At 40.1% G+C, this 27,619-nt stretch overlaps 1 protein-coding gene across 1 annotated transcript in view; it reads left to right on the top strand.

The window, feature by feature from the left end:
- The window catches only part of CHRND (cholinergic receptor nicotinic delta subunit), a 30,542-nt gene extending 6,371 nt beyond the window's left edge, over positions 1–24,171 (top strand). The window contains exons 4-12 of the mRNA XM_075200596.1: positions 7,958–8,067; positions 9,536–9,691; positions 12,376–12,491; positions 13,059–13,259; positions 14,632–14,743; positions 16,484–16,598; positions 17,461–17,671; positions 22,966–23,084; positions 23,906–24,171. Of these exons, the coding sequence (XP_075056697.1) occupies positions 7,958–8,067; positions 9,536–9,691; positions 12,376–12,491; positions 13,059–13,259; positions 14,632–14,743; positions 16,484–16,598; positions 17,461–17,671; positions 22,966–23,084; positions 23,906–24,088 (1,323 nt within the window). The 3' untranslated portion in view covers positions 24,089–24,171. The remainder of the gene's footprint in view (positions 1–7,957; positions 8,068–9,535; positions 9,692–12,375; positions 12,492–13,058; positions 13,260–14,631; positions 14,744–16,483; positions 16,599–17,460; positions 17,672–22,965; positions 23,085–23,905) is intronic.
- Positions 24,172–27,619: the final 3,448 nt, after the last annotated feature.

The raw sequence follows: 27,619 nt of genomic DNA, 5'->3' as shown, positions 1-27,619 counted from the left end.
TTACCCGCTTCCTCCAAAAATGCTCCCGTTCTGCCGAACGTCACTGGAGAAAATCCCGCTCCCTGGCTGACTTCCTCCACTTTAAATTCATCCTTTCATCCTACAGCTCTGCCCTCTCACTCGCTAAACAATCTTTCTTTAAATCCCTCATCTCTTCCCAGTCCTCTAACCCCCGCCGCCTCTTTGCCACCTTTAGCACTCTCCTGGCCCCCTCCCCTCCCCCCACCCCCTCCTCCCTGACTGCCTCTGATTTCGCCTCCTTCTTCTCCTCTAAAATCGAGGCCATCCGACTTGAAATCTCCTCCTCCACTCTCTCTTCCACCCCTCCCACTCTTCTGTCCTCCCCCCCCAACCACCTTCCCCTCCACTCCTTCCGTCCCACCACCGGCGAGGAAGTCCACTCTCTCATTTTATCATCCCCCCCCACTACCTGCCCCCTGGATCCCATCCCCTCCCACCTTCTTCGCTCCCTTTCCCCCACCACCTGCTCCCACCTCGCTCACCTCTTTAATCTCTCCCTCTCCACTGGCATCTTCCCCTCCTCCTTCAAACATGCTCTCGTATCCCCCATTCTTAAGAAACCTAATCTCGACTCCACTTCTCTCTCGAACTATCGCCCCATATCTCTTCTCCCATTTGCCTCCAAAATTCTTGAGAGGCTCGTCTGCAGCCGTCTCACCTCCTACCTTTCTGAATACTCCCTCCTTGATCCTCTCCAGTCTGGTTTCCGCCCCCTCCACTCCACTGAAACTGCCCTGGCTAAAGTCACCAATGACCTCCTCTCTGCAAAAGCCAGGGGCCACTTCTCCCTTCTCATCCTCCTTGACCTCTCTGCAGCCTTTGACACCGTTGACCACCCCCTCCTCCTTCACACCCTCCAGTCTTTCGGCCTCTCCGGCCCAGTCCTGTCCTGGTTCACCTCTTACCTTACTCACCGTTCCTTCTCTGTCACCACCTCTGGGTCTCTCTCCCCCCCATCCACCCTTCCAGTCGGGGTCCCTCAGGGCTCTGTTCTGGGACCCTTACTCTTCTCTCTATACACCTCCTCCCTGGGTGAACTCATCAGCTCCTTCGGCTTCAGCTACCACCTTTACGCTGACGACACTCAACTATACCTCTCCTCTCCTGATCTCTCTCCCTCCCTCCTCTCTAGGGTGTCCGCCTGCCTCTCTGCCATCTTCTCCTGGATGTCCTCTCGATTCCTCAAACTTAACCTTGCCAAAACTGAGCTCATAGTTTTTCCTCCCTCTCATACCCCATCCCCTTCTGACCTCTCCATCACTGTCGACAACACCTCTATCTCCCCTGTCCCCCAACTTCGCTGCCTTGGTGTCATCCTCGACTCCTCTCTCTCCTTTGGCCCCCACATCCTCTCTCTTGCTAAATCCTGCCGCTTCCAGCTGCGCAACATCGCTCGCATCCGGCCCTTCCTCTCCCAAGATGCCACCAAATGCCTTATCCACTCTCTGATCATCTCCCGCCTGGACTACTGCAACCTCCTCCTCACTGGCCTCCCCCACTCTCATCTCGATCCCCTTCGATCCGTCCTTAACGCTGCAGCTAGGCTTATTTTCCTCTCTCGCCGCTCCTCTTTTGTCTCCCCCCTCTACCTAGCCCTTCACTGGCTCCCATTCCCCTTCAGAATCCTCTTTAAGCTCCTCACACTCACCTACAAGGCCCTCGCCAACTCCACTGCGCCCTACATCTCCACCCTCCTCTCTATTCATGCTCCATCCCGCCCTCTCCGTTCTGCCTCTGACCGTCGCCTCTCTTCCCCCCTTATAACCTCCTCCCACGCGCGTATCCAAGACTTCGCCCGCGCTGCCCCCCTCCACTGGAACAAGCTCCCTCCCTCCATCAGAACTTCCCCTAATCTATCCAGCTTCAAACGGGCCCTAAAAACCCACCTTTTTCTTAAAGCCTTTCTGTCTCCCACTTAACTTCCTACCTTATCTTCTGCCTCTGTCCCCCTACTCTCCCTCTCTCCCCTGCGTCTCTCTGTCTGTCCACCCCTCCCCTTAGATTGTACGCTCCTCTGAGCAGGGCCATCTCTCCTCCTGTTTCCACCACTTCTAACTCTGCTCTCCAGCTACTTAGCCCTCCTCCTCAAAGGTCCTCCACCCCACATCCACTTTCGCTCCCTCCTCCCCCCTGGGGGTCTCCCTGTCTTCCACGCCCCCCTTCTTGGGCCCCGTCATTTTCGGATCCTCCCTCCCCCTTCCCCGCCCTCTCTAGCTGTGCATTGAGCGTACTGAGTTGCTGTGTTTACTGTACTGTGCTGTCTCCCATTGTATTGTGATTTTGTTTGTCTCTGTACGGCGCTGCGGATGCCTTGTAGCGCCTTATAAATAAATATTAATAATAATAATAATAAAATACTAGAGTTATTGCAATGGGACTGAATTTCAGCATAATTTTTTATCTTCTAGATGAAATTGCTAGATGTAGGGTCCTTGAGTGTTAGATGTTTTGGAAACAAACTGTGTGTTGGCATAGAACAGATCCCATAGACAATAGTGATAAGAATTAACAGCAGATATCAATTGTTTTTACTGACATGAAATGCTGCTGCCAATGGAAGTTTGTGTCTGTTGCAGAACTCCTGATACTTTTATATGCTGTTTTGTAACCATGAGGCTGCAGAAACATGAATACAATGTGTGCAGATACCCCTGCAGATATCAGTTGTTGAATATACATGAAAGAGGTGACATCTCTTTGAAGCTTCTTGAGAAGGGTGCAGCCATGCTTTCTTACAATTGTTGTCATGTTCCTTCCTGTATTGCTTTGCAAGTTCATAACAATTGCTAAGCAGGAATTTGTCTTTATCAATGACTGATAGACTGTCAATAGAACACATACAAACCAAATGCAAAAATGTTGTGGATCAGTATTCTATATTTAGCCCGTTAACCTTCTCCTATTAAACTCAAGATATTATAAATAACATGCACTTCACAGGAGGAGCAGTATTAAGTAGCATGGTGGTAGCACTGGATTTAGAGAACTTGTATTTTGTGAGCCAGACCTTTGTCAGTATGACAGCTTAGATTAATCCATCTATATAGTAACATAGTAACATAGTTGATGAGGTTGAAAAAAGACACCAGTCCATCAAGTTCAACCTATTTTGGATCTCCTCCGATCCTGCACTTATATTTGAAATTAATCCAGAGTAAGCAACCGCCCATCTGTTTCAATTTTGAAAATCCCCCCAGACTCAATATTGCAATCCAATTTTACCCTATATCCACTACTATCCTTTATTTTAAATTAACGGTCGTATCCCTGGATACACCTTTCCGCTAAAAATTTGTCTAACCCTTTCTTAAACATATCTATTGAATCTGCCATCACAACCTTCCCTGGCAATGAATTCCATATCTTGACTGCCCTTACTGTAAAGAACCCCTTCCTTTGCTGGTTGTGAAATTTCCTCTCCTCTAACCTTAGGGGATGACCACATGTCCTGTGTATGGTCCTTGGGGTAAAAAGTTCCCATGAAAGCTCTCTGTATTGACCCCTAATGTATTTGTACATAGTAATCATATCTCCCCTTAGACGCCTCTTTTCTAAAGTAAACATGCCTAAACTGGCTAACCTTTCCTCATAACTTAATGACTCCATACCCTTTATCAATTTTGTCGCCCTTCTCTGAACCCTTTCTAGTTCCAAATTATCTTTTTTATAGAGTGGTGCCCAGAACTGTACTGCATATTCAAGATGAGGTCTTACCAATGATTTATACAGTGGCAAAATTACACTGTCTTCCCTTGCATCTATGCCCCTTTTTATGCATGCCAATACTTTGTTTGCCCTTGCAGCTGCTGCTTGACATTGAGCACTATTGCTAAGTCTACTGTCTACGAGCACTCCCAAATCCTTTTCCCTTATAGATTCTCCCAAATTAATTCCATTTAATTTATAGATTGCGTTCTTGTTTTTGATCCCTGAATGCATAACCTTACATTTATCTGTGTTAAACCTCATATTCCATTTAACCGCCCAATCCTCCAGTTTATTTAAGTCCCTCTGTAGAGAAGCTACATCTTGCTCTGATTTTATTACCTTACAGAGTTTAGTGTCATCTGCAAAAATAGAAACTTTACTCTCTAAACCATCACCAAGGTCATTAATAAATATATTAAAAAGGAGTGGTCCCAGCACGGAACCTTGAGGTACTCCACTTAAGACCTTTGACCAATTAGAAAATGTTCCATTTATCACAACTCTCTGTTCCCTATTCTCTAACCAGTTTTCGATCCAAGTACAAATTTTGATTTCTAGACCCAGTTCCCTTATTTTGTAAACCAACCTCTTGTGTGGCACTGTATCAAAGGCCTTTGCAAAATCTAAGTAGACCACATCTACTGTCCTGCCCTGGTCTAAGTTCCCACTAACTTCCTCGTAGAAACTAATTAGATTAGTTTGACATGACCTATCCCTCACAAATCCATGTTGATTCCCACTAATAATTTTATTGCGTACCAAGTAATCCTGAATACTGTCCCTTAAAATACCTTCCAGTAGTTTCCCCACTATTGATGTCTGGCTTACAGGTCTATAATTCTCTGGTTGTGATCTCGTCCCCTTTTTAAACAACGGCACCACATCTGCTATTCGCCAATCCCTTGGTACTGAGCCTGATGAGATTGAATCTCTGAAAATTAAAAATAGCGGTCTAGCTATTTCCGAGTTTAACTCCATAAGGACCCTTGGGTGTATGCCATCTGGACCTGGAGCTTTATTTATCTTAATATTCTTCAGTCGCCTTTGGACTTCTTCCTCTGACAACCAAGTATTAATTAATGGCATGGTTTCATTTCCATTTTTATGTATTACTCCTGCCATTTGTTCCTCTCTGGTAAATACTGAAGAAAAGAACGTGTTTAATATCTCTGCTTTTTTCTTAGTATCATTTATCAATTCACCTATCTTACTTCTTAGGGGTCCTATATTATCTTTTTTAATCCTTTTGCCATTTATATACTTAAAAAACTTTTTGGGGTTTGTCTTACTTTCTTTTGCAACGTGCCTTTCATTTTCTAATTTAGCCAATCTAATTTCCTTTTTGCATCTTTTATTACATTCCTTGTACCTATGGAAGGACTCCTCTGACCCTTCAGACTTAAACAATTTAAATGCACGCTTCTTCCTTTGCATTTCTTCCCTTACCTTTTTATTTAGCCACATTGGTTTAGACTTAATTCTTTTACATTTATTTCCCATAGGAATGAACTTATACGTGTATGTTTCCAACAACGTTTTAAAGACAGCCCACATTTCTTCCGTATTTTTTCCTTCAAAGGCTTTGTCCCAGTCTATGCTCTTTATAGACTCCTTTAGCATATTAAAATTTGCCTTTTTAAAGTTTAAAGTCCTAGTTGATCCCTTATACTGTTGTTTCTGGAAACTAATTTCAAATGAGACCATATTATGATCACTGTTTCCCAAGTGCTCCTTTACTTGAATATTTGATATTACGTCTACATTGTTTGTTATTACTAGGTCCAGTATAGTCCGGTTCCTAGTTGGTTCCTCAACTAATTGGGACATGTAATGGTCTTTTAGCGTGCTCAGAAACCTATTTCCCCTAGCTGTACCGCAGGTCTCAGTACTCCAATCAATGTCCGGATAATTAAAATCCCCCATAATTAAAATTTGACCTAGTTGTGTAGCCTTTTCAATTTGCTGTAGAAGTTGGGCTTCCTCAATCGTACTAATATCTGGCGGTTTATAGCATATCCCTATCAGAAACTTCTCTGAACTTTTTCCTCCGCTGGATATTTCCACCCACAATGCCTCTATATTATCACCAATATTCTCGAATATAACTTCCTGAATACTTGGTTTTAATTCTGGCTTAATATAAAGACATACTCCTCCTCCCCTTTTATTTACCCTATCCCTCCTGAAGAGAGAATAGCCTTCCAAGTTGACTGCCCAGTCATGTGTATCATCCCACCAGGTCTCAGTAATACCTATAATATCATACTGCTCATTCATTGCAACTAGTTCTAACTCCCCCATTTTACCTGTCAGGCTTCTTGCATTTGCAAGCATACACTTAAGTCTATTGCCTCCCTTAGGTATTTCTTTTTGCTTTAAAAAGGGCCGCTCCTTATCGGCTATGCTTCCCTTTCCCCCCTCTCCACCCCCTTTACTCTTGTTAAATTCCTCCTTACTACTCTCAATGTCTATCCCATAAATACTTGCTTGCCCCTCCCCCCCGGAGCCTAGTTTAAAATCTCCTCCAACCTTCTAACCATCCTCTCCCCTAGCACTGCAGCCCCCTCCTCATTCAGGTGCAATCCATCACGACAATGAAGATGGCAACTGACCGAGAAATCAGCCCAGTGCTCTAAGAATCCAAAACCCTCCTTCCTACACCAATCTTTTAGTCACACATTAACCTCCCTAATCTCCCGCTGCCTCCCTGGACTAGCGCGTGGCACAGGTAGTATTTCCAAAAATACTACCTTGGATGTCCTTGCCTTAAGTTTGCGACCTATGTCCCCGAAATCATTCTTTAGGACACCCCTTCTTCCTCTAACTCGGTCATTGGTGCCAACATGCACCAAAACCGCTGGGTCATTCCCAGCCCCTCCCAACAATCTGTCCATCCGATCCGCAATATGCCGAGCCCGAGCACCTGGGAGACAACACACTGTTCGGCATGCACGGTCCCGGTAACAGATTGCCCTATCTACCTTCCTAATGATTGAATCCCCTACCACCACAATCTGCCTGGGTCCCTGAGTAACTTTGGTCCCTTCTGTGCTGGAGAGACCATTCCCCTGGTTGCTAGAGGAAGCAGTGTCATCCAACTCTACCAATTCTGAACTGCCTTCCACAGTATCTTCATCCAATCTGGCAAATCTGCTGGGATTGCCTAGCTCAGAACTGGCCTGCCTCTTCCTCCCTCTGCTACCCATAGTAACTGTTACCCAGCTGCCTACCTGTGCATCCTCCTCTGTCTCTGCTCCACCCTGCTCAGCTAACGCATCAACGGTGAGCTGTAAACTCTGCTCCAGGTTGGCAATGTCACTCAATGTTGCAATGGTCTGCTTTAGATCAGTTACCTGGGCTTCCAAAGAGACCAATTGCTCACATTTCTCACAGAGGTATAAACCTTGGAACACTTGCTCCAAGTGTGCATACATATGACAAGATATGCATTGAGTGAGATCATCAAGCCTGCTACTACTCATCTTATTATGGCTAACCTAACTTCTTATAGCCTACAGTGAACTTTAGTACTAGCCTTTCCTAGCCACTTACCAGATTAAACCCCTTTCTGGATTCAACTCCTTACTGGAACCAACTCCACACTTTAAACAAAAACAGCACTTGAAATCAAAAAAGCAGTGAAATCACAAGCTCAATGAAATCGCTTGCTACCTCCTGTTAAATAGAGCTTGCACTAACCAGCTGTATCAACTATGCAATTAAACCACACCCACTAGCTCTAACAGAGAGAAGGGAAAAAAAAAAAAAGACACTTTATAAACACACAGAAAAACGAATCCCATTCAATAAACACACAGAATAATTCCCCAAACTATATCACTCTCTCAGCACAGCACAGCAATCCTTACTGGAACCAACTCCACACTTTAAACAAAAACAGCACTTGAAATCAAAAAAGCAGTGAAATCACAAGCTCAATGAAATCGCTTGCTACCTCCTAAACTATATTTAGTTGTACAATATTACAGAGATTGCATCTGTTACATACCCTAAATAATAAAGCTATAAATAATTATTTTCTGTAGCAGACCTTTCCTTTATTGTGCGGAGCTTGCAATCAGTATTGGTAGCAGGTATGTCAATGGTTTCCTGCTGTCAAACTTGCAATAGTGAGTGCACCAGTTAATCTACACATTGAATCACCAAATATAGGTATTTCTTTTAGTCTAATGTCTAACACTGTCTCACCTGCACATTCTCTTTACAGGGATGGTTTGATACAAGACTTTCATGGAATATGACAGAGTTCTATGGCATTGATATACTCAGAGTATCCCCGGACATGGTGTGGCAACCAAAACTTATCCTGGAGAACAAGTGAGAGGGGTTAACAGCAAAAAGCTTTCAAATTACTTTCTATTACCCAACGAGTTATGAATCTGAAAATATGAATATGATTAGGTGATGCTCCCATGCATGTAACATTCAACGCAGGAGATCTTCTCTCCTGCTGCAACTGGCATTGATCAGGGATGTTAAAGATCCTCTTCAAATAACTCTCATGACGCACACACTGCACAATCAAAGGACAATATAACATGTCAAATCAGTTCTCAGAAGCATTTGTGTGAACACTGTCTATCCATCCACCCCAGATCTGATCAATTGTTTTAGGTCAACTGTTGCAAGTGAAAGTTGTTTTGTAGAACTTGATATAGACATTAACAGGTTAAGGCTTTGAGAATTAATAAGTACATTATATTTTTTGAGATGGTTTGGGGAAAGCTCTCCTTGTGTGTGGGAGGGGGAGAGGGGTTAGGATGCAGCCCTGTCTCCCTAAAGGAGGTTGTCTGTATCCTTCAACTGCTAAGGAAACATAAATAGTACATGGGGTTAAGGCCCTTCTGTGCTATAATTGTTCACTTATTGGTACATTTTGGATTTGCTCACTCTAGTGTGGTAAAGTAGATATGATCTTTCCACTATACCACCTTCCCTATTCCCGTTCCAACGTCCTTTCCTTTTGTGCCTTAACCGTACGTACTTTTTACATTATATTTTTTCACACATAGACAATAGATTTCCTAGTAAAAACAAATTGGGATGGAAGTGTCTTTGTATAGAGGGACATATTCATCCTGTAGACCTAACAGGTACATCTCTGGGGTGTGACTAACAGGAAACAAGAAGGTGGGGCTGAGAAATATAGAGGACCAACTTCCAGAAACTGGACACACAAAGTCACCATTTCTCTTATATCTTTGGTGTGGTTATAATATAGATTGACTGGGCACTGAAGTAGGCATTTGATTTTTGAATTTCTGTACTTAGTACATATGTTATGTTTCCCTTAACTTATCTCATATTACAGTTAAACACTGCAGTGAAATGATTGATAGATACACTCTGCTTGATTTATTAATAGAAACATTTTAGAAAAGAATAAGAGTCACACTATATCCATGCATTGGGAGCGCTCCTGTTACCATCTTGTGTAGAATTTGTGTAGACAGACACATTTTAGACAAAATAAGGACCAATTACAATCCACAAAAAGTGCTTCTCTCTGTAGTCATACTTGTCTCCCATTCCATGGTGCATGACAAATTCAAGGTATTTAGAAACACCCCCATAAAATAAATTTGCATCTAGCTTATGACAATCTTAATAATTACTTTGTTACACTTTTGAGTGTTTGAAGATGTTTATTACATTTGTGCACAGAAAAGTATTTTACAGCAGAGCTACAACTGGAAGATGAAAATGCAAGTGGCAGTAAACAAATGTAATGAAGGTCCAGTATTATATATTACGTCTCACTATTATTACATTTCTTGTTTTATAGCAATGATGGCAACTTTGAGGTGGCGTATTACTGCAATGTCCTTATATCAAGTAACGGTTACATTTACTGGCTGCCTCCTGCCATATTCCAGACTTCTTGCTCCATCAACGTCAACTACTTTCCCTTTGACTGGCAGAATTGCTCTCTCAAATTTAGGTAATTACTTTACTCAGCCATTCTATAGTGGCACCAAATGTTTTACTTTTATTTTGAAGAAACTAACCTGATGTCTGGAAGCTGTACAGGACGCATGACCTGTACCGCCTAAAAATACATTTTGAGCGTATCATCATCATCTATTTATTTATAAAGTGCCAATAATTCTGCAGCATTGTGCAGAGAACTCACTCACATCAGTCCCTGCCCCATTGGAGCTTGCAGTCTAAATCTCCTAACATGCACACACACACACACACACACACACACACACACACACACACACACACACACACACACACACCAAGAGAGACTAAGGGCAATTTAATAGCAGACAATTAACCTAATAGTATGTATTTGGAGTTTGGGAGGAAACCTGAGCATATCCACACAAACACGAGGAGAACATACAAACTCCACACAGATAAGGCCATGGTTAGGAATCAAACTCATCAGTACTGTGAGGCAGAAATGATAATGCTAAGCCACCAAGGCTTTCCACTCTTCTGTGAAGCTGACTTAAAGAAAACATACTTATAAGATGGGCTTTGTCATGATCCTTTCTCAATGTGATTCTGGACCCTTGGGTCTAGCTGGAGCAGGACTGAAATGGAGCCTAGAGGCCTTGATGATCTCTCTGCTCATCTAGATCCTCAGAGTAGCACAAGCAGTATTGGAGTCTAAGGACCGGAGTCTGTGCCTGAGTACTATCATCATCATCATCATCATTTATTTATGTAGCGCCAACATATTCCGTAGCGCTTTACAATTGGGAGTACTAGAATCCGGCGTAATAACCGAATGGAACTGTTCATGGTAACTCAGTCCCGGCCCCTGTAGCCAGGCCCACAAGACTGGAACCCACTAATAAGAACTCAGACAAGAAGCACACGGAAACTCAGAAAAGAATGAACTGGAAATGGAGTCAGGGACTAGGAACTCAGAACCGTGACACAGAATGGCCGACACAGGACTGCGTGGCAGCCACAGACCTGGAACCCACAGACAGACACACAGAACTGATAATAAGCCCTAGAGACTCAGATCCAGCCATAGCAACTGAACAGGTGATAAAGGTAAAGCCACTGGTGCTGCAGAATAGATACTGGATGGTGCCAAGTTCTTACTGAGGTAAACACTCTTGCTGAATGCAGGATATTGCAGGAAGATGAGCAGCTTGGAAGTGCAAAGTACTTGCAGAATGATGAACTTTGGGTAAAGCAAAATGCTTGAAAGAAGATATGCACTTTAGAAACCATAGGAACTATTCTAGACTAAATTGCAAGCATTTTCAGCATTTTCAACAAATAACAAAAAATATGTTGACAATTTGCAACTGTATAGCATGGTTGACAAACACAGCAAGATGTTTTATATTGTTCTTGATCAAAGAAGAAACTTTCAAAAACCTTGGTGCCACCTGAAGTTCTGGAGGCTCTTGTGTGACATCGAAACAATGTTTCCAAATTATCAGTATATGGTTGAAAAAAATGTGAGGTACACATTTGGCCACCTGTTGCTAACCTTCTGCAGGTAGATGCTGGTATGAAACTGTGATGGGTACACAGGAAGTAATGTAAAAAAAAAGATAAACATTGTCCCACTATGCTTATTCTCTAGACATAAAACAGATATTATTATTATTATTATTATTATTATCATTTATTTGTTAGGCGCCACAAGGTGTCCGCAGCGCCGTACATAGTACAAACAGTAAACCATACAGGGTTAAACAGTACAGAACAGTAAACACAAAGTACCAATGCTTCAGAAACTCCGGGACAGACAAATGGAGTAAGGACGGAGCAGAAGAACAGGTGTAGAGACACGAGGGAAGAAGTTCCCTGCTCAAACGAGCTTACATCCTAAGGGAGGGTGGACGAAACAGACACGAGAGGGGGCGGTAGGGGAGAGAGGGAAGAGCGAGCAGAGTAGGTGAGGGGTTAGGTGGATGATTGGTAGGTTTTAAGGAACAGGTGAGTTTTAAGTGCTCGTTTGAAGGAGCACAGATTGGGAGCGAGACGGATGGAGCGAGGGAGGTCATTCCAGTGTAGGGGGGCAGCTCGGGAGAAGTCTTGGATTCTGGAGTGGGAAGTGGTAATAAGAGTGGAAAAGGTTTTCACACACACCGATCTTTGTGAAATACTATTTAAGACATAATATTTTGAGGTTAGAGTGTCATTCTTTATGGCATGGACATAAATGAAAGCCCATATTCTAGTGAGTTCAGTTATATATGAAATAACAGAGGTGTCAATTCCTAATTCTGTCCATCATGCTCCCTGAGAAGCAGCCATTACTTATTAGCCGTTACACTTTACAGCACAGCTTACATGATTGGCTAGTAAGTGACATAATTACTTTGTACAGGCTGCATATTGGAGGATTCATATATGTCACAGCAAACATAACTGATTTGCATTGCTCTGGATTACAATAGTTTTGACCCGTTTTACAGCTTTAAAGTAGTAGGGTATGGCTTTATTTATCTGTAAATGCCTCTTTCCTTTTTTAAAGAGCTGCAGTATAATATAGTAAGGATGAGAGTGAGCAATATATTTTACAATAATGTATGTGTTTAAATGGCCTTATTTTTTTTTTGGGATAAGCTCAATATCCTTTATATTGTTTCTATGTATTGATGACATGCACATTTAGTCATATTATTTTGTGTGTGGTTACAGCTCCTTGACTTATAATGCTAAAGAGATCAACTTGCTTCTGAAGGAAGAGCAGGACGAGGAAACTAAGAGACAATACTCCGTAGAATGGATTGTCATTGATCGGGCAGCTTTCACAGGTACTGTGACCACCAAGCTGTATTATATCCTGTTACAGAACAGGCAAAGGCTTATTGCTATTATAACCAGTTCCTGTTAGGTCACTACATCTTTAAATAAAATTAATGATGAAGTGAAAAGTAAATCAATGATTTGATGCATTAGATGTCCTGCTTAAATATATGTATATGTCATAAGTATAGTGTTTCATTAAGAAACACTATACACTGTAATCTAACTATGATTTACACATACTATAATTTTTAATATAATGTTTTATTTTATTTATTAATGGAAAACAGAGAGGGGGTTTTGAGTGGTGGAATCAGGGTAAAAATCAAGAGTATTGCAATTGGGAAACTCCAATTTTGTACCGACGACATAATTAAATTATTGTTAATTAATGTACCAGTTACTCTTTCCTCACATTAGGAGATCACAAAACAAATGTTATCTCATTCTGTAGAATGATTAAGTAATCTGCACCTTTCTTATGAATGGACCTGTAAGACATGATCTAGTAAAGTTGGTGCTTGAGATCTTGGTGTAGGCTCTGATAGTTTGATGTTTTTTGCTTTGTTTTACAGATAATGGAGAGTGGGAGATTGTTCACATTCCAGCTAAAAAGAATATTGACAGGAGTGTGTCTCGAGACAGCACCAAGTACCAGGACATCACATTCTACCTCATTATTAAAAGGAAACCCCTATTCTACATTATAAACATCTTGGCTCCTTGTGTTCTTATAGCACTGATGGCAAACCTCGTCTTCTATCTGCCAGCTGACAGTGAGTGCCACCCTAACTACATCTAGGAGCCCGGCATAGCACAAAACAGCAGATGACCAGTACAGGGGGATCCATGGGGAAAGGGAGTGTCTGTGCCAGAATTAAATGGAACCATTTTTTTTGCACTACTGGATAATGTGTCACAATCACATTAGTTGATTAGTAAGAATTGAAGTGTAACATGACATTAGCATTAATAAGAGAAGTGCTAGTGCTGGCAGCTTCTCCATCAGAAATGTAATTACTAAAGTCAGTGGGAATTTATTAACAATTAAAGAGCAAATGTGCTGTAGTCTATAGCAAGTAATCATCAATTGTCTTTGTATTAGTACAGGTTAAACAGTAAAAACAAACCTCTGATTGCTTGCTATGAGTTACCGCTTATTTGAACTTTACATTATCCCCATTATCTTTCCCTGTGTATCCTTGTCATGCATCTTGGTCATTACCCATCCTGTAGCCTAATACTGACTATATCTTCACAACTGCACTTTCTCCTCTGCAGATATAGCTGTTTACTCAACATGGCTGTAATACCGGCACATACCTAGTGGATTAACATATCATTCTTTCTATTTTCAGTCTCTTCTAGCCCTTGGCTTTCTTAATTTGTCGGGTATCCAGAAGAAACTCCTCTTCGCTTCCTCTGTGTGTCATATCGTAACCTCTCCCTCAGTCCGCTCACCTCTGCATTCTTGACACTCTTTTCACACAGGGCACATTTAGGCCTGTTCTGATAAAACTGTCTACTAGTAATGGTCAACATGATATATTTCAAGGATCACACAAGTAGCCTTTGTTTCCACAAGGAGACTGCACATTATCTTTGCAGAGAAGCATCAGATTCCACTATAGGATCAAAGCAGCATTCTGAAGTGGTCATCCAGCCCCCCACAGTTGGGTTCCCTACACCTAAGTAGTCATGTTGGTGACCAGACCTGCTACATACCTGTGCTAATGCTTTGTACTTTGTTACATCACAATCATTAGGAAGAGAATGCAAAAAGGGGTAAATTGCTCTGTTCATGAGGGTGACAGGTGACTACTTGGCCACCTTTTACCCACAACTGCTCTAAATCTTCACATGCCGCACACTACTAAACTCAGTTTATTACTGATTTATTTAATTACATTTCCATTGATTATTGAATATATTATATCCAATTAGTTATTTTATAATTGATTTGCTATATAACCAATACATATACAAGTCCATATAAATGGAAATACCTTCTTATCAGGAATGCTGCCCTAACAATTGTATATTATAAATTATGATCTTCTTGCTTGTAGGTTTAAGTTGCCATGTCTTTGCTCGTTGTACCTCATAAAACATAAGAGTAGTTAATGCATAACACCATATGTTCTGCAGGTGGGGAGAAGATGACCTTGGCCATTTCTGTCCTACTAGCTCAGTCTGTCTTCTTGCTTCTGATCTCACAACGCCTTCCAGAGACCTCCTTTGCTATCCCACTCATCAGCAAGTAAGTCAGTCTTGTGAAGTGTTGCCTAGAACTCGGTAGTATTAATGCACAGCTCACTACGTCACTGAGGGTTATTTAGAAACATTGCTGGTTGCTGAAAATCTGCACTAAAAAGATAGCATGCACCCAAAAGACCAAATAACATAATTAATAAAGTTAATAAACACAAAAGGATTTAAAATAAAAAATGTAAAAGCTATAAATCAAAATCCGTAAAAAAAAAAACAATCAACTACACATCCCAGATAAACAAAGGAAAAAATGTCAATGTCACATCGAGGCAATGTAAAACATAAAAAAAAAAATCGATTGCCACTTCATCATCATCATCATCAGTTATTTATATAGCGCCAACATATTCCGTAGCGCTTTACAATTGGGGACAAACGTAATAAACTAATAAACAAACTGGGTAAAACAGACAAAGAGGTGAGAAGGCCCTGCTCGCAAGCTTACAATCTATGGGACAATGGGAGATTGACACATGAGGTTAAGTATACATTTTGCATCTTGGCCCAGCCAGACTGCAAAGGTAGGGTGATTCATAAGCTTAGTGACATTTACATGTAAATTAGTATGAATGTGTAATAGTGATGATATTAATTCATACTAAAGAGTTCCCATATATAAAATAATCACTGGATATGACTTCTTCTACATTTTTCTATTTTGAAATGGTAAATAAATTACAATACGATTGTACAATTCTGTAGATTTAGATTGAATTGTACATAAATCTTTGCTGCTTTGGGAGTCATGCAGTCAAATTCTATCAGAAATAAATAATTGAATTGCATAGAATTACAGTAAGATAAATTGGAAAATGTTTCTTACTACTATGTAGTGTTTATGCTGTAGTCACAATTATATACAAATCTTCTGTACAGTCTGTAGATCTGTACAATCAAAATATTTGTATGGGGTACCTATGACATTTCAGATGTGAACCTATTAACTTGCGATTGCATTGTGAAAAAAATATTTCCAGTGTGTGGTGACATTAAAAAACAATTGATGCCATCACCGATTACCAAAAACATAAATATTTTCATGTAGGAGTACCATTTGACAATGAAAGCACATTTCTAATTGGCTTTTTGGGAGGGATGATTTGTACCTTTAAATAATGTTAAGAAATAACATGAATCAGATTATCAATCAAATAATTAAAAATGCATAGAAGTCAATATAGTGTCAGCTGGTGTGATAATGAGTTTATTAGTTACAGTTGCGTATTACAAAGACAATATAAAAATATTTATTGGATGTCATAGTAATAGTCATTTGCAGGACATTAGTGACATTATTTAGCCACTTTTCAAAAATTACTGGAAAAAATTATGAATTTTTTTTCGGATCCACTTGTGACTCTAAATTCACAATGATCATATCCTTTAAAAGTAACTATCGTTATTTAAATTTAGACACACTAGTCTGTGACTGAATGTGTAATTAAAGTTATATTATGCGATATACTGATTCCACTCACAATCATTGTAATGTCAAAAATAAGAAATAATACTCGAATATAAGGCAAAGTCAGCTGTCATTTTGCATCAGATTTCCAATATTGAGACTTCTGTACTGATATTAGAAATTAATTTAGTGATGGAATAGTATTGTACTGTATGTACTACTGGAATAAGAGAATATAGTGTAATATTACTAACATATATTGTATAGCATAGTTAAATGAGGATAACTTTAGAGGAACTGAGTATTTTCCTTGTTCTTCCTCAGATACCTGATGTTTATCATGGTGCTGGTGACGATAGTGGTTGTGAGCTGTGTTGTCGTGTTGAACATGCACTTCAGGACTCCCAGCACACACATCATGTCAGATCGTTTGAAAGAGGTACGTCCAGGGAACCAGGATTTTGACTGAGATTGACTAATATGCTATTATCTTAGTGAACATTATGGGCCTGATTCATACAATCTGCAAAATCACTGTTTATGTCCATAACCGGACCATACACCACAGAACGCAGCCACGTTCAATTTATCTTCAAACGCAAGGGACACTTACTACAGCCTATGGTTTCAGGGGCAGGCAAGGGCATTTGTCCATAGTCAATGTACAGTAGGGGTGTGCCAATCTAGAGTGCAGGCAACAGCATCCATTTCAAGCTTTTGGCATCTCTCAGGTACTTGTTTTTCAGCTGTAACTACTGCTCCAGCGACAGGTCTAGTCTTAGTGCCCATGACTAGTGATGACAGCACAGTATGCATGCTATAACATGTGTTTGCAATCAGAAGCAACAGTAAAATTATATTTTATGTACAGTAGACAGTAAGAACATACTAATAAATGTATTTCATGGAGAAAAACACTTCTTTTTATTTTATAATGTTTTATTAATGCCTATTTTATTAGCAGGTAACATTAGTTGAATATTTTTTTTCCCCGTGCATTCTTTAGTGAGTTTTTATTCCACGTAGGTATTGGACATATCCTGCAGTGTCTAGTAGGGCAGAGCAGACCTACACCTGTATCCATCACCACACGTATCTTCACATACGCTCTTTGTTGAATTCCGGCATGTGTATACCTGATTTACATGTGTTTTAAGACAAGCATTGTGCTCAGTATGAGTGCTTTAATGAATCAGGCCCTATATATGCATCTGTACATTGCTTTTATTTTTGGCACCATTTATTAATCATAATTATATTATCCTGACTCACAAACAACATTATTTCCATGTTGTTACTAGCTGTTTCTGAACAAACTTCCCCGTATACTACATATGTCGCAACCTGCAGAACCTGATCCTGAACCATGGAGTGGGGTGCTTCAGCGCCGCAGCAGTTCAGTGGGGTACATCGCTAAAGCAGAAGAATATTTCAGTGTTAAATCTCGAAGTGAACTTATGTTTGAGAAGCAATCAGAGCGCCATGGTCTGACTAGTCGAGCTACACCTGCAAGTAAGAGACACATGAGTACCTGGCTGTACATGTGATACATGAGTGCTGAATGTGACACACGGATATTCTTAAATAAACCTAGCACATATCAATAGCAAATAGCTTTACACATTAACAGCTATACAGTACACATTCTATTAAGATAGTACTGTTGTGAGGGTGTCACTTTAAACCATGCAAATGGTTATTAGCAAAGGGTTAGCAGTTTAAATGGATTATTAGCTAAATTAAACCGAATCTCTATTTTACGCGGTCTTCTCATGACATTATAATCAATGACATTATACACCTGATGTAATGGAAATATAGCCACGTGAAGACATTTAGAACATCAAATGAACAAAGGTACTTTTTATTATAAAAGAAGAACTAATTAATTCATTAGAGAACAATCTGAAATAGTTTTTTAGTTTAAATAGTTCCTCCCCATGAGGCGACAGTGTCTGGGTAATATACCTTTACAAAAAAACATTCTTAAATATTAGCCTACATTGTGAAATAAAAAGACATACACAGTACATGATAAGATTACCTTTCACGCAATACAAATAATTATCATTAAAAAAACAGATATATAAAGGAAAAAAGGATCCCTACCTCTTACATAGTAAGGTCTCTTGGTAGTATATTTAGTAGCTGTAATCCCATCTGTTCCCTTGTGAATCAACGTGAAGCTCCTGTATAACTGTCTATGTTTATATTCACACATATCTCACGATTCTTTTAATATAAGAACGTTTTCATTCTAGTACCCTTACCGTTTATTTAACCCTCACACTGCTCTTCAAATGGGTAGCACAAGACTAGTTTACTACTCACATTGAATGAAAGGATTCCCCTAGTGATGAAGGGCACCAATCCTGAAATGTTGTACCTACTCCTCGTACTCCAAAGCTTTTTCAATAAAATAGGATGCATCCTTAGCAATATGCTTTCATTAACTGTCAATGAATTTCAATGTTTCCAGTTTAAGTCTCTAGTAGAGTGGTCACATGCTGACCATCAAGCTCCACACTATTGCTGTTTAAATGTAGTAGGGTGCTGACCACTAGTTCTTTAGCTGCCCTTAGGCTTGTCTGGGTAACCTAGTAGTGAATAATAGGAATTGTCATCCAACCTGTCCCGGCACATTGTGTGTTCTCTCTCTAGTTCATTCTCTCTCTCTCTCTTTCATTATCTCATTTGTTCTCTGTCTCTCTCCTCTATCTCCTCTCTCTTCACTCCCTCCTCCATCTTTTCTCTTTCTTCCATTGTACACATTCGAGAAACAGTATTTTTGATTAGCTGATTCTTCCCCTTGTTCCCCACAAGTCCTCTCTGCACCTCTAACCAGCTTTAGATGGATGAGACAAGAGCTCTCAGATGCTCAAATGGTGGCCCAAAGGCATCTGGTCTTTACTAGACAGGGGCATAAGCAAAACAGTGAACTCTACCTTTGGAAACCTCCAGCTCAGGAAGTGATGTGCGATTTGCCAGAGATAAACACACTGGGCCTGATGTAGAGCTGGACGCTTTTGGGCCACAAACATTAGCAGGAAAAGACGCACACATGATAAAGTGCATTTACGTGTATATGCCTAGTCTGATGAAGATGCGTCCAGCTGTACATTACTAGTATACACACCAGGGGGTAAATGTATCAAGCTGAGAGTTTTCTGGCGGGTTTGAAAAACCAATCAGATTCTAGCTATCATTTATTTAATACATTCTACAAAATGACAGCTAGAATCTGATTGGTTGCTATAGGCAACATCTCCACTTTTCAAACCCGCCGGAAAACTCTCAGCTTGATACATTTACCCCCATGTTTACATTAGAAACAAGTGTAGTCTATAGAAGTAAACAAGAAAAAACAAATCATTTTTGAAATGACTATTACAATGGTACAAAATAAACAGTGACCTATATAGCTGCAGCTCTCTTGGACCGTTCCTGGAACCCGATCAATATAATGAAAGGAATAAAAAGCACAAAAGAGGGCGCTAAGCTAAATAAATTACATAATTTAATAAATAAAAAAATGACATTGAAAAACAATAAAGCAAATAATACTAGATAGCAGAAGTGAAGGTCAAAGCCCGGGTAATATAAGATCTTATGAGAAACCTGCAGGTTGTTATAAATGTAAGAGAACAAACTGATCTTGATTGTCACTGCTGTTGAATTTGAAAGAACACTCCTATATTTCAATGTCCGTATAGCACAACTATGTGTGCATTCAATTATCGGCTAAAAGAAAAGTCAGGTGTATGACCAATGTTTTGGACTCTGAAGCATACAACTCCCATTCAACGCGACTCCCATTCAGTACGGCTCATTGGAGAACCAATTGCATATATCAGGAGAGAATGAATAGATTTTGTTAATGAAGCTCCAATTGTGTCCAGACAATATCGTAACCGACAACAGAAAATGAAGGAGTGTCCACGGTCTTAATCTCCCAATCATTCACAGTAGCTCTTAGCCAAAAAACAATAGTAGCCCTGGGGTTATCTTGCACTAGTGCCTTTCAATCAGACTGACGCGTTTCTCGGCTCAGAAACGTCCTTTTCATCAAAGGCAGAGATGATACTTAGATCAGGTACATTGGATGTTGCTATTTAACATTATTTTCTTAATTCAACCTAAGGCAATTGGGAAATTAATGGACAAAATAGCAGTAGAGTAATATACAATATATGTTGTGAAGGTATGATTAGTTAACCACTGGAGAAAATCTGATTTAGAAGCAATGTCAGGATTTTTGGGCTTTACATTTTAAAAAAAATTCTAAACCAGTTATAAAACATAACTAGGGTGTTGCTAGGACTCATTCTTTTTAAATTTGTGAATATTATTTTAGACTATTAGGTGGTCCATATTGCATAGAGACAATAATATATGTAATACAGATATTTTCTTAATATTATTATATATTATTATACATTATTGTTTACATGGCACCACCTATTATGTAGCACTTTACAGAGAAAATTTCAATCATTACCCTCAGCTGCTGTTTTGGATTGTGGGAGAAAACCAGAGCACCAGGAGGAAATAGGGAAGAACATATCACCACTCTACACATATAGTGCACTGATCAGAATCAAATGTTGATCACTGTAACACATCTGGTATATTTTCTTACATAGACATGATAAGGAATTATCTGTCAGGCACAAAAGTAATGTTATAGATCTATGTACCAAAGCAGCAGCAGCTCTGCTTATCTTCTCTGTAATATATCTCTCAAGAGTCCTGATTTTGGCTGGACTGTGCCAGTTTGCAGACCCCAAAAAGGGTAGAACTTATTAGAAAGTGGATGTGGACATGAGCAAATATGGGGGCAAATATAGGGCATGATTTGATGAATGGGGGCTCTGTGTGGGTGGATCGGCTGATTAAGGGTGTGGCTTATTTTGTCCCTATTTTCCAATTTTAAATGTTGCAAGGTATGATATACCCATGCATACACAGGTCTTAGAGGCAAGTATGCACTGAAATATCTTACATTTCTGTCATTCTATTTTACCTTTTCCCTGGCATCTCCTAGTATGTATTAATTTCATGGTCATTCAAAGGGGTTATTATTATTATTATTATTATTATTATTATTATTTATTTATAAGGCGCCACAAGGTTTCATTAGCGCCGAACACAGTACAAACAATGGACAGTACAGGGAATAACAGTACAGAACAATAAACAACTAGTACCAAAACTTCAGATGCTCCAGACAAAGCAGATGTAATGGAGTAGGAGCAGAAGAGAACGTAGAGAGACAGGAGGGAGAAGGGCCCTGCTCATAAGAGCTTACATCCTAAAGGGAGGGGAAACAGACGCCGGCACAAAGGGAGTCAGAGGGGGGGAGGAAGCGTGCACCCCAACAGAGGAGGAACAAGGGGATGGGAGCGAGCATAGAGAGAGGGTTAGGTGGAAGGCTGGTAGGCTTTAAGGAAGAGATGGGTTTTGAGTGCCCGTTTGAAGGAGCACAAGTTAGGGGACAAACGGATGGAGCGTGGGAGGTCATTCCAGTGGAGGGGGGCAGCTCGGGAGAAGTCTTGAATTCTAGAGTGGGATGAGGTGATCAGAGTGGACGAGAGGCGACGGTCATTGGCTGAACGCAGGGACCGGGCGGGAGTGTGGATGGAGAGAAGGTTGGAGATATAGGGGGCAGTAGAGTGGGAGAGGGCCTTGTAGGTGAGGGTAAGAAGTTTGAAAAGGATACGGTAGGGTTGTATCATGTAATAACAAAATCACCTATTGTAATGTTTGTAATGTAATGTTTAGGCCAGTTAGTCACATTTTAATGTACCTTCCCAACACCATGGGGTCTTGTGTGTACATAATATACATCATTTGTTGTTTTTGTACTTTATCAGGAATGTGTGCTTAGGCTGTGTACAAACTACAGAAAATTGGAAGAAAAAAAAAAGTCCCCATCAGCATGCTGATTCATGTGTATGCACTATACATGTTTTACACCATTTACCTTCAGACCTGGGCTCTTCATCTGTTATAACCATCGGCTAAAAAGATTGTGACTCTGCACACTCCATAGAGATCTATAGACACTGCCGGTCATGAGTGCATACACACTGCAGAATTGGAACGACATTGTTCCATTGTTGAACGAGATTTTTAGTTCAGTTTAAAAAGCAAATGAAACGATACAATGTGCATTGAAATGGTAATCGTTCATCGTTGGAGTGTACACATCAATGCGATATCGGACAGAATGGTCGTTTATCGTGTGATTGGCCCAATGATCGGCTGAAAACCCTGTAGTGTGTACCCAGCCTTACTCTCTCTTTTTCATGCTCTACCTGTCAGTAAAATCATTAGCATACTGAAATTATGTAAAACCTGCTATTGAGGAAAGACTGCAGGCTGACAGGCAGTGATTCCGAATAGACAGCTCTCTGGCACTTGAGTGTGACATGTACGCGACTTAGATGAATGTTAATTTAAAGCGGCAATGTCTGGACCCCGCAGGCTAAGTGTTGGAATTGTGGTCATCAGTAATACAATTACCACCGACTAAAACTACAATGGCCCTGAACACTGTATAGTTTAGATTTACATTATGATACAAAGCAACTACCTTACTCCTAGTTTTTTAAAAATGAATAAAGACTTAGTACTAGTATTTTGTAATAAACCACAATATCTCCCTTGAGTTTATTGGAATGTACAGCAAGGCCCTCACTCCACTCTATAATTGGATCATTTATTATTTTTGTCCAGTTTCTCTTTCACGTTCCTTTCTCTATTATTCCCTCATCCTTACCCTTTGATTTTCTTTTCCCTTGCAGGAGTGAATCCATTGAGCACAAACAACTCACAGGACCAGCTGTATGGTGAAATAAAGCCAGCCATCGACGGGGCTAACTTCATTGTCAAGCACATGACAGAAAAGAATAAGTATAATGAGGTAAGCATGGATTTATTTCTTATTTTTTATATTTTTCTTTCCTTAGCCTTTCACTAAGAATTCACTTCCATGTCTTCTCTTGGGGCATGCTCCTAGTATTCCACATTTCCACATGGTTTTATGGGTATGCACATAGATTAGGATGTCAAAAGCAATGCAATTTAAACATGGCACAAGTGTGACACCTGAAAAAAGTCCTGACGTTTCCACGATGCCACAAGATATTTTAGACATTTATGGTGCGACCAGTGTTTTTGTAGGACAAAAAGGAAATGAATAATGTGGGTGTTCCAAAAGTGGTTGAAGCCAGGATTTTGAAATTACATTTTTTCCTGTGCCCATGTCTGTTTATATGGCAGACAAAACCCAGAATGTGGGCACACAAAACAAACGCATAGACACTATTAACTAAAAAAGTGTAATGAAGACTAAGTTGCATCACAAATACGGGCTGAGGATTTCTGGATCGTAAATTCAGTATATCATTGTATCATACCATTGCAACTGTCTTTGGAAAACAAGATCATTCTATGATAAGAGCATCAATGTGACCTGCAACCACAGTAGTTCCTCCACAGATTTGTATCCTGAGTGATGCTGTTAAATACATGGAGGAGGCCTGTATATTGGTCATTAATGGGGAACCTCACCATATTCTATGTTTTAAATGATGTACATTAATTATTGTGATTGAGGCTATACTATATGTTGTCTGACTACCTGCCATAAGGGTAACAGTATATTGCTTTTAAGTGCAGTGCTTAATAACTAAAGTTCTGTCCTCCTCAGTTTCTTATTCTTCCTTATCACTGTCTCTGTAGGAGAAAGATAACTGGTACCGCGTTGCTCGGACGGTTGACCGATTGTGCCTCTTTATTGTGACACCCGTTATGCTCATTGGAACCCTTTGGATATTCCTAGGAGGGGCTTATAACCTACCTCCACCCTATCCATTTGCTGGTGACCCCTATGATTACAGGGAAGGACACAAGAGATTGCTGTAGCTCGCCTACCTGGTCCAATTGAAGATATGCTTAGTGCCAGCTGGAGAATAAACTTAGAGCAGGGGCCAAAGTGAAGAACATCATACATTCTTGTGTCTTTTATATGTTTGCCTGCATGCAGTGTCTCATTAGGAAATTGTGTTTCGTCTTGAAGATCTGCAACTGTATTTACGAAAAAAATCCTTTATTATATTCACAAATAACATCACAGTCTGCAAACATGGGTGGCAAGTGTTTCACATGTTTTTTCCCACACTGTGAAGAATAAATAGTCTAAAGTACTTTAATTTGAGTATTTTGCACTTACTTCTGAAAATATCTGTCTGGTTATTATCGTATATGTATATAACACCACTATATTACAAGTGCTGTACAGAGGACAATGGGTCTATTTATCATTGACGGTACTGCCCACTTGCCAAGAATGATAAATAGACCCCATAATAGATTGCTGATCCCAATGATGCAGAAAGTTGTACTGCTGCTGTACAAGAACACTTACTTGCAGTGCAATCCTCTGTGAAAAACCCACCATGCAATTAAACTTTATTTAGTTGCGAAAGGGACTGGCTACATTGAAGAAACGGAGTTGACTTACTGCGTACGCACTTATTTTTCGTCAACTCTGGCATAAGAAGGGGAGGAGAATGCAGCCTGCAAAGAGAATCCTCTCCAGCGGGACCATAAGTAACGCCATCCTGAGATGCTTTCATTAAACTATCCACTGCTTAATGAATCAATTCAGATCTCCGTTCCCCTAGACGTCTATGGGGATAGTGCTAAGCAGCTGAAGGTTGCTTAAGGCCAGATAACTCTCTGATTTCTCTGGTGTTAAACCTTTGTTAAGTAGGACACAAAGTGGCGAAAAAGCCTTTTATTCCTTCACTTTTGTTGAATTTTAGTAAATTAGTTAATTTTTTAAAGGGGTTGCATCATAAATAGACCCTATTATATAATTCACATTAGTCTCTGCCCCTTTGGAGCTTACAGTATAAATTCTATACCACACACACATACACATAATGGTACCTACGAGTCGGTTTTTGGACTGTGGGAGGAAAGCGGAGCACCTGGAGGAAGCCCATGCAAACACAGGGAGAACGTACAAACTCCATCCTATTAATGTACTTTTAACTTTAAACATACCTGTAGAAAATTCTATATATGGTTCTACATATTTCAGAGGAATATTAGTTATTTTTGATAAATATGACACTTTTTTGCCACATGTGTGGACTGCAGTTTCAGTGTGATCCTAAATGGCTTCTTATGTGGTATGATATTGTTGGCAGTATTGAGCTCACAAGAGCTATCCTATGACAGTGGAGACATCTAAGTAATCAAATATCCTATAAATATGACATGTTTTATTGGAGCAGTTACACAAATACAGTGGACATATTGATTTTTTATGCCATTTTCTATACTTCATTGACACTCAGATATTGAGCAAAACTGCACGTTAGTCTATGGTGCAGTAAACATATTATAGCACAGAATATGGCGCAGTACGCATATTATAGCACAGAATATGGCGCAGTACGCATATTATAACACCGAATATGGCGCAGTACGCATATTATAACACCGAATATGGCGCAGTACGCATATTATAACACCGAATATGGCGCAGTACGCATATTATAACACCGAATATGGCACAGTACGCATATTATAACACCGAATATGGCGCAGTACGCATATTATAACACAGAATATGACGCAGTACGCATATTATAACAGAATATGGCGCAGTACGCTTATTACAACACAGAATATGGCTCAGTACGCAAATTACAACACAGAATATGGCGCAGTACGCATATTATAACACAGAATATGGCGCAGTATGCATATTATAACACAGAATATGGCGCAGTACGCATATTATAACAGAATATTGCGCAGTACGCATATTATAACACAGAATATGGCGCAGTACGCATATTATAACACAGAATATGGCGCAGTACGCATATTATAACACAGAATATGGCGCAGTACGCATATTATAGCACAGAATATGGCGCAGTACGCTTATTACAACACAGAATATGGCGCAGTACGCATGTTACAACACAGAATATGGCGAAATACGCATATAACAACACAGAATATGGCGAAGTACGCATATTATAACACAGAATATGGCGCAGTACGCATATTATAACACAGAATATGGCGCAGTACGCATATAACACAGAATATGGCGCAGTACGCATATTATAACACAGAATATGGCGCAGTACGCATATTATAACACAGAATATGGCGCAGTACGCATATTATAACACAGAATATGGCGCAGTACGCTTATTATAACACAGAATATGGCGCAGTACACTTATTATAACACCGAATATGGCGCAGTACGCTTATTATAACACCAAATATGGCGCAGTACGCTTATTACAACACCGAATATGGCGCAGTACGCTTATTACAACACAGAATATGGCGCAGTACGCAAATTACAACACAGAATATGGCGCAGTACGCATATTATAACACAGAATATGGCGCAGTACGCATAGTATAACACAGAATATGGCGCAGTACGCATATTATAACACAGAATATGGCGCAGTACGCATATTACAACACAGAATATGGCGCAGTACGCATATTACAACACAGAATATGGCGCAGTACGCATTTTATAAAGCAGAATTTGCCATCTTAGCTAGCAGCAATCTGTTCTTTATTTTGGTCTTTTTGCACCATTGAGTCTATGGAGAAGCACAAACAATATATTGGAATACATCTTCATCAATTCCAGGGCCATCTTAACTACTTCATGGGCCCCCAGGCAATGCCGTGTACCGGGCCCCTAAAAAAAAAAAAAAAGATATATATATATAAATATATATATAGAGGCCCCCTTAACTTACCTTAAGTCCGATCCTCTTCCTTTTTCCGCTCCGCTGAGTCTCTTCTGCCCTCTTCCGTGCTGTGGTTGCAGTGAATGCTGGGCGTGACATCACACCCAGCGTTCACTACGAGCACAGCACGGAAGAGGGGACCAGGGAGGGAGCCGGATCTCCGCTGACGTGACCGCAAGGTGAGTATTTTCATTTTTTTTTTTCAGAATTTTTTTTTTTTACAGACCTGCCTCGGACGGGCCCCCCTTGCCTGCAGGGCCCCCGGGCACCTGCCCGTCGTGCCCAATGGAAGAGACGGCCCTGATCAATTCCTGTATAAATGAAAACTAGAGAGAGAAAGGCATTTAGGGAAATGATAGGAAAACAAATGCATTAAAGGAAAACAATAAATGAAAAACACATTTGAAAACAATAATGATGAACACATTTGTATCTGAAATCTCATAAAATATTTCATTGTACCAAGCCAAATTTCAGTAGCTTAGAATTATGTGAGCTTTATCAGTATGATCAGAGGAAGAAGCTGCCCCCTATTACATTCCACTTCCAAGAAGTTATAGAAACCATATAATAATGATCGCTCTCTGATCTGTATATGATAACTCATCGTGCTCACCTGTAAATCATAAAATGTCCAATAGTTATATTT

This window comes from Mixophyes fleayi, chromosome 3 (genome assembly GCF_038048845.1).
Source record: "Mixophyes fleayi isolate aMixFle1 chromosome 3, aMixFle1.hap1, whole genome shotgun sequence".
Classification (NCBI taxonomy): Eukaryota; Metazoa; Chordata; class Amphibia; order Anura; family Limnodynastidae; genus Mixophyes; species Mixophyes fleayi.
The sequence above is the reverse complement of the archived record's forward strand: the minus strand, read 5'-3'. Positions and strand labels throughout refer to the sequence as shown.